We start from the raw sequence: 9,083 nt of genomic DNA, 5'->3' as shown, positions 1-9,083 counted from the left end.
TCTAAAAATCTAAATAAGCTAAAAAAGAAAAAAAAAGGAAAAAAATAAAGGAGAAAAACAAAACTAAAAAACGAATGTATATACAGACCGGGACACCGGGATACAAATGATGACCGGGACCCGGGACACAGGGAATATAAATGACGACCGGGACACAGGGACACAACTACAACGGGGACACCGGGGGAAACAGGGGGATAACCTGACAATCTATTTATATGCAAAGACAATGGGACAGCAAAGAATGTTGTATATTCGCAAGTTTTACGTAGTTAAAACCATATATATATATATATCTATATTCACAGGTGGGACATAGGGACACAACTACAATGGCGCGTAACTATTATGGCGCGTAACGACTTACGCGCGCGGGGGGGCTTGGGGGGGGGGGCGCGAAGCGCCCCCACCAACTAGGTGTTGGGGTGGCGCGAAGCGCCACCCCAACAGCTAGTATATATATATATATATATATATATATATATATATATATATATATATATATATATATATATATATATATATATATATATATATATATATATATATATATATATATATATATATATATATATATATATATATATCTTGAGGTGGGACACAGGTGGGACACAGGGACACAACTACAATGGCACGTAACTAATATGGCGCGTAACGACTTACGCGTGCGGGGGGCTATATATATATATATACATATATATATATAAATATATATATATATATATATATATATATATATATATATATATATATATATATATATATATATATATATAGTGTGTTTCGAGTGACGTCACTGTCCGCATATGATGTCTGAATTATTTTAACACATACCAATTCAAAAACGAATGTATTCAAGCCGAAGTAGCTCAGTTATATAACTACCTGTGTTGGCGCAGTGGGTTTGACCTTAGCATGGTAATACGGGACCCAGAGATCGAACCATGCTGCAGGAATGCACTGCAGGGCCGACGCAGGGACGTTAGTAGTCAAGAAGCGTCGTCAATCCGATACAAATAGAAATACAGTAGCTGAGTTGGTAAAGCGTTATGTTCCAGGTTCTAGGTCCGAGATGTTCCAGGTTCGAACCTTGGCTTTAGCATTCATACAAAAGAAGAAAAAAACTAAAAAAGATAAAAACAACAAAAAAAAAACTAAAAAGAAAATACTAAAAAAAAAACTAAAAAAGTTAAAAAATTGAAAAAAAACTAAAAAAAGGGTAAAAAGGTAAAAAAATAAACAAGTAAAAAAAAACTAAAAAAAAATAAAAAAAAGGTAAAAACTACAGAAAAACTAAAAAGCAAAAATACTAAAAACTAATAAAAAAAACTAAAAAAAACTAAAAACTGAAAAAGAAAAGAAAAACTAAAAAAAGGAAAAAACTGACAAATAAAGGAGAAAAAGAAAACTAAAAAAAATATAAATAAAAATAAAAAAAACTAAAAAAGGTAAATGTATTCAAGCCGAAGTAGCTGAGTTGGTAAAGCGTTATTTTCCAGGTTCTAGGTCCGAGAGGTTCCAGGTTCGAACCTTGGCTTTAGCATTAATACAAAAGACGAAAAAAGCTAAAAAAAGAAAAAAAAACTAAAAAAACTAAAAAACAGGTAAAAACTACTAAATAAACTAAAAAAACTAAAATACAAAAAAAACTAAAATAGGTAAAAATCTAAATACTAAAAAAAAAAAACTAAAAAACTAAAAGAAGGTTAAAAACAGCAAAAAAACTAAAAAAAAACAAAACTAAAAACTAATAAAAAACTAAAAACTGAAAAAGAAAAAAAATAAAAAAAAGGAAAAAAACTGAAAAATTAAGGAGAAAAAGAAAACTAAAAAAAAATTAAATAAAAAATACTAAAAAAAAATAAAAATAAAAAAAAATAAAAAAGGTAAAAACTACAAAAAAAATAAAAAGAAAAAAGAAAAAAAACTTAAATGCTAAAAAATACGTAAAGCAAAAAAAAAACTAAAAAGACAAAAAGGAGAAAAATAAAGATTTATTTCATCAAATACCAATTCAAAAACGAATGTATATACAGACCGGGACAGAGGGAAAATAAATGACGACTGGGAAACTCAAAGAGAAATTACAGACTGGAACACCGGGACACAAATGACGATTGGGACGTGTGTTTCGACTGAAGTCATGTTTGTGTGTCGACTGACGTCATGTTTGTCAACTATAAAATGACGACTGGGAGACAGGGACACAACTACAACGGGGACACCGGGGGGCACAGGGGATATATAAATGACGATGTCTGAAGTAATAAAAATCCAAAAGAGTGTTAAAATTGAAAATGAAGAGCAAAGAAATGGGTGGTTAGAAGATAAGCAAAAACGAAAATAAAAGCGTGTCAAAACTGATAAAGAAGAGCAAAGATACACGCGGTAAGAATGCATACGACACTGAGCAATTGAACGAGTCAAAAATGAAAATGAATAGCAGAGACACCCGTATTGAGAAGAAAAGGGGTGGCGTGTGAAACACGACCCCGTAGTGCAAAGAAATATTCCACAACTGCCGAATATTTTTGTCCTGTTAAAAATATGTTTTGCATAATCTTCTCATTGAGAATAATCTTCTCATTATGAATTGGTGAATTAAATCTTGCCGTGCTTCCTCAAATAGTTAAATTGAACGTCACCATTTTACGAGCGGAGACTATTCCATTGATAGCCCGACAAAATCACGCGTACTACCAAATACCTTGTATTGTAATGCGATGAAGGACGATTTACCCAAGTTCATTGTTTTATCCAATGCTTGTGATCTAATCATGTGGTCTAACTTTTATGCCATATATACCAATTTTTCTCAGGATATCATACGTATTTTGAGAATAAAATTGGCAAGACCAACTTCATACTCACTTTCAAATTTGACGGTGGGAGAGAGTTTGTCCAGAAATCTCTTGTTTTGTTCAAACCATTGTAGCGTGGATCAGAGACGTTGGACAAGAATATCAAATAAAAATCATTGGCCATTGATTATGTGTTCAACTGCTACCCAGGAATCAAAATCAGACTTATATCTTAGCCAACGAACAAGCAACTGTCTCTTTCCTTTTTGTGTATGACTCTTTAATATCTTTTCAATTTGATAGATTTTACTCTCATTTTTAACTTCTTGAATTTCAGAGTCATGAAAACCACTGAGAATCTCTTCTCGATTTGTTTTGGGTTTAGTGTCTACGAGTTTTGACACTTTAAGAAGTTTAGTGGATCATAGGTGATTCCCCTCTCCCAAATATTTTCACTGAAATATTGTCTAAGAAAAGTTTCAAGTGTATCATGATCTCCTCCATAAAATTTATGAGGGCTAAGGATAGCCAGAGATCCTTGGGAGTGTTGATTATGAATTTGCATGGTTTTATCTAAATCTTGAATAAAAGCAGCAGTATTTTCAATGTACATTATTTTGAAAATAAAAGTGGGATAGTTCTTATCAATCGTTTGGCCAATGCAGCCTTTATAGGACTATGACTATGATGGAGGATTGTATTATATTTCAACACTACCTTCTCTACATTAGGATTTACAAATTCAATACCTCGATCCGTTTGAATTTATCTGAAACAGTCTGGCTCAAGAATACATTCTATAGCTTTAGAAACTTTAACACCTCCCTTTGTCAGCAATGGAAAAGCATATGCATAGTGACTAAAGACAGTGATTACAATTTGAAGATATTTAACTAGTTTATTGTGACGCCTTTGAAGCTCATTTAGAGTTAAAAGATCTGCTTGCGTTATATACAGTTGGGAAAGGCTTTAGTTTTTCAATACTGATTACCACGCACCCTATGATTTCGATATAAAGTTTAACTTGGTGCACTTTGTTGATACTCTCTCGCTAATGCTTTTTTTTTAAGACTTCCCACTTCACCGATATTTTCGTAAACATGTTTCAAAACTTCAACCATTTTAATGGAAACACATAGTGTAATGTTTGCTACTCTTTTGCATACTAGTGGGTGGTAGTGACGATGGATTAATGTAAATACGTCTTTGCTTTTGTCTCACCGCCAATGGTTTCGTCAGATCATTGTTTCTACTACTAGTACTGGTATTAGCGGTAGGTGTGCTACTATTGAAAAGCTTGATTTATAATCTTTTTCTTCTTCTTTTAATGTTACACACTAATTTTTTTTTAATTTCTTTAGAGTTTGATTATTGGTAATAAGACTTTTCGGAAAGTTTAATGTATTTAAAACTTGTATAGATAATTGTCAAAGATAAAAGTCCTTTTCGATTTGTTACCCTATCATATATTAAATCCAGTAGATTATGATTCGTTTTCCTTTACTATCAAACTGAATATGTTCACTTTCCAAGAGATATATTACGACTCTTTTACTCTTTTCATTATATGAGTGTGGCAGTAGGTCTCCACCGCTTGAAAATATTGAATCATCCGCCTTCATTTGTGTTGTTGTTGTTCCAAAATATAGAACAGACATTTCCTTTTTATCAATGACACTTACATTAATGGGTCTCACGTATTACGGTTTATGTTCTACAGGTCCTTACAAGTCTTGCAACTAATGATAGTAAAATTGGAAAAAAAAGCTACCAAACACTTGGAGAAGATGTCTTCTTTTGAAATCTTTTCCTTTCTTTTGCAAACCAGGGCATGTACATTGAAACGATGTGGCTTTGTCTGTTGCTTAACTAATTCTGGCAATTGAACTTCGCCATCGCTTAAATTAAACAAAGTTCAGATATGAGATCAACGAATTCTTTTTCAATACCATATTTGAGTATGGATTTCCAAGTTCTGGTTTTGAATTGCATAGAGCGGAGAGTAAGGGTCTATTTTTGTAGTCTCTTCAGTGTCATGATGGCAACTAATGACCTTTTTTACTATTCACTGGAATATACGCGGTAATCTCGATGTCAACAATATCTGTGACTACACGCAAATCCTCGGGTGTATTCTGACTGAGATTCAATAGAATGTAGCCATAGGGTTTTTGTTGCCTCATTGTATGCTGAAGGCAGAAATTCTGGGGAACTGGGATATAATGGCTTATTGGGGGTTATTTGAGAACTTGAATCACGAACAAACCTGTAAATTATATAGTAAGTACAATTCTAAGCGAGTTTTCTCATACACTTGCTCTGATGAAAGAGGTTGTGATATGAGCGGACAGTAAACAATTGTAGCATTTCCTGAGACTTTTGTTCAGTGGATTTGGCTAAATCATCAATAATCAGCCAAGAGTTTGGTTCAATAATGTCGAACACATCAAGTCCCAGTATGAATTTTGTATCTGGTGCAATAGCCTTTAATTTATCATACAACTTTTCCAAAACGTAGTTGCAACAGTAGATTTTTTCGGGTTTTCTAAGAACATTTTATTACGATTTTTAATTATTTATGTTAAAAGTGTTGTTTTACCCGATATTGATGAACGATGTGACTGGTCAAATTTAAGTTGATACATATTGTTGTCATTGGCAGCTAGGCTACAACTAACTGTAAACTATAGTTGTTCAATAATTAAATAATATATGTGTCAGTCCTAGTACGATGTTTAAATATAGTAAAAACAACACATTTAGAATGATACATATTTTCTTTTATTTTAAAAATAGATGCAAAATATTTTTTTCAATCAATACAATAATATTATAGTTTAAAAAAACCTACTTGTTCTTATTTTTGATGAAAATTGCCTTTAGAAGAAAAAATTTGAACTCGATTTCTTAGATTGGTGTGATCTGGTACATTCTGGGATGTATCCCAGTTTTAAATGTTAAAGGCTAAAAGCATTCATGAGGAATTTTCGGATACTGTTAAGGGGGATGTTTCGCTAAATAAACACACACCATGTGCATACTTCAAAAAGTATTGCACAAGTGGACAAGAATTGTTTCTCGAAAATATGCTTGCTTATTGCTTGGGGGTGAATAGAGTTCGTCCGGAATGACCACGTGTCTCTGGGTATAGAGTTTCTCTCCTAACTAAACAGTCCGATCAGGACGGCCGTAACCTATTCAAGCAGCTCCTAAGCCTCATGGAAAATTAAACTCCCACCTTGGGTCCCATCCTCTCCAGGGATGGGGCACTTCTTTCTGATGAAGGCTCTTGTCTTGAGCGGTGGAAGGACCACTTCTGGTCGTTCCTCAACAATACTATCCCGTCTCTGCCTCCTAATGGTAGTCCAAGCCCACCTTGCAGTCAAAGACCTGAAACATGTGCTCCTCCATACGGGCCTTTCAGCCCCTCAGAAATCGGATATGCAGTAAAAGGTTCAAGAATAATAAAGCTGCTGGTATCTCCGGCTTTAGCTCAGAGCTGTTAAAATATGTAGGTCACTAAGTCCTGTTTTCTACAATCTGGCAAACAAAGAGAGTTCCCGAGGATCGGCGGAAGGGTGTCATCATCCTCTTATGTAAGAGGAAAGGCTCAAGAAGCGACTGCTCCAACTATCGGGGAATAACCCTACTGACAGTCCCTGGCAAACTGTTTTCAATAATCTTGCTGTTTGGTGACTTCCGGGCTGCATTTCACTCAGTCAATCGAGTAGCTTTTTGGTGGATTCTAGAGTTGACTGGCTGACCCGAGAAATATTGCAGACTTCTCAAGGCGCTACACCACGGGACAGAAAGCTGTGTACAAGTAAATGGTAGGTACAGCTCGTTCTTTCAAATCACGACAGGGGTGTGCCAAGGATGTGCAGTGGCCCCAGAGCTCTTCAACGTCATCGTAAATAACATCATGACAAAAACCACTTCACGTCTCAGCTTTGGACTCAAATTCGGATTTCGTGCCATCACAGGTGCTGATTTTTCCAATGACTTGGCCATTCTGGAGGACTCCATAGAGTAGCTACTGGAAGCGCTCTGAATTCTACGAGAAGAGTCTGCCAAAGTAGCACTGCATATAAACTGGAGCAATACTAAAATTATGGCCATAGACCCGTCTTCTCCTACTGAACACTGGACAGCCTAGGACACTGGACACCTACCTGGACTCCATAATTTTTTCAAATGGCTGATTTCTCCCCGAGCTGCATGCGAGATTATCCAAAGTGTTTTCTGTCATGGGCAGACTGAATCATCGCCTCTAGCGAAAACCAAACATCAGTCGTACAACGAAACAGCGGATCTTTAACGCTCTAGTTGGCTCTGTGATGCTTTACGGAGCTCAGACATGGCAAGCATCAGGTGCAACCTTCACGAAAAGCAACATTTTTTATGCGAAGAGCCTAAGGAGGATCAAGGGCCTACGACGGTCTGACTTCGTTAGGAATGAGAAGCTTCTGCAGCTCACAAAGCAGTCTCGGTTTTTGACTCATGCTGCCAAGTGAACCCTACGACGGTTCGGGCACCATCTTCGAATGCCACCACATCTACCCACAAAGACAATATACGACTTCGACCCTATCAAAGCCGGTTGGAAGCAACCTCGCGGCAGACCAAAGAAACGTTGGTCAAACAGCATGTCCGAGCTCTTGACAATGGCAAACATCAGACAGGAAGAAGAGCAAATACTCGCCATAAACTGAAGCGGATGGAGGAGGCAGACGTCACTCTTTATGCCGATCAGCGCCTGGCAGGACACTTAAGTCAAGTAAGTCATAGATAAGTCTTATTGCTGGATCAAAAGAAACACAATTGTACTGAGTGTTTGATATGCTATCCTTGTGCTGTTGCAGACAGTTTCCCAAATTTTAATGGATTGTATTGACACAACGATTGCTACATTGTAGCTAGATGTGTTGTTAATTAGGAGGGGAGAGGATATGTAACCCATCCACCAGGATATTTTGCCTCTCCTCCTATATCTTGAAATTGGGCAAACTCTGGGTTCTTGTCTTTACCAGGGTTGAAGAAATTCAAGTCTTCGATTTGTTTGTACAAACGATAGACATATAATTATGTTCTAAAACTTTTCTCAGTTATAATTTTCGGTATATTGCAAAGAAAATGACATTTAATGGCTTGTTACAAATATCACCCGATCAGAAGTCTTTGGTCTTAAAGTGAAACATGTCTGTTTCACATTTAATTAAGCTTATTATTGATAAACGGGATAGGGTAACTGTTTCCAAAAAAAAAATGTCTCTAATAAATCTGAATTCATCTTAGATGTAATGCCCTGACTCAGTGCGTAGGACACGAACCACATAAAAAATTATATCTCATCTTTTAACTTGTGGGGAATGATTTGATTTAAAGTGAAGCTATCTGTTATTTTTTGTGGATTTTCTGGGAGTTTTTTGTAAATATATACGTTTTTACAGGTTATAATTAGAAGACAATTGCTAGTGATAAGTTTTCCAGCACGCCAAGAAATTGATGAAGGTGGAGAAGTTAAAATAAATTGTACAGTATACAGTAATTCAACATCAATGACAACTTTTCAATGGCTTCACAATGGCTCACCTTTAAAGCCATCAAGTAGAACGGAATTGAAGCAAGGCTTTGGAATAAGTACGGTTGTAATGAAGGGATTTAAAGCTTCAGATGAGGGAATGTACCAGTGTTTTGCAAGTGAACAAAATGAAACAACACAAGGAATTAGTGAAATTGTGCTTGGTGGTAAGTGTCTACCTTGTTTACAAGTGATTGTGTATTATGGCAAGAGTGGCCTTAACAAAAATAACGGTCACTTTAAAAGATTAACTTCTAAATGTACAGCTGGTTATACTTGCCCTAGAGTGACAAGAGGCTATAAGTAAAGGCCCATACCAAGAGAGGGTGAATTTAGACAAAAATGAATGGAAGCTGGAGTAAGGGGGAAATTTCATCTAATGTAAAGGCAAAGAAATATTGGTAAACTGGAGGACATCAATCTCAGAGGCAAATATTTCCTGAAATGTAAATAATCGTAATACAGCAAGAAAAAAGGTCCCTACAGGTCGGGGGAAAAGTATTCATATGTGCCTTACCAAAATACTTCCTCTTAAATCAGGAAGGCAAAAAATCAATTGTAAGTCAACATAGCCATTCAAAAGCATCCCAGAAAAGTGTATTGTAAAGAAGATTCTTTTTATCCTGATAGAGGTCTCAGCCCCTAGAAACGTAGAGTATTAAATTAAAAACTGTAGTCAAGGCGGATTTACCAGCCTATTA

At 35.7% G+C, this 9,083-nt stretch overlaps 1 protein-coding gene across 3 annotated transcripts in view; it reads left to right on the top strand.

Moving 5' to 3' along the window:
* Positions 1 to 8,226: 8,226 nt before the first annotated feature.
* The window catches only part of LOC136038001 (cell adhesion molecule Dscam2-like), a 142,007-nt gene continuing 141,150 nt past the window's right edge, over positions 8,227 to 9,083 (top strand). For all 3 annotated transcript variants that reach the window (XM_065720916.1, XM_065720915.1, XM_065720914.1), the window contains exon 1: positions 8,227 to 8,549. In XM_065720916.1, the coding sequence (XP_065576988.1) occupies positions 8,360 to 8,549 (190 nt within the window). In that variant the 5' untranslated portion in view covers positions 8,227 to 8,359. The remainder of the gene's footprint in view (positions 8,550 to 9,083) is intronic.

This window comes from Artemia franciscana, chromosome 17 (assembly GCF_032884065.1).
Source record: "Artemia franciscana chromosome 17, ASM3288406v1, whole genome shotgun sequence".
Lineage (NCBI taxonomy): Eukaryota > Metazoa > Arthropoda > Branchiopoda > Anostraca > Artemiidae > Artemia > Artemia franciscana.
The sequence above is the reverse complement of the archived record's forward strand: the minus strand, read 5'-3'. Positions and strand labels throughout refer to the sequence as shown.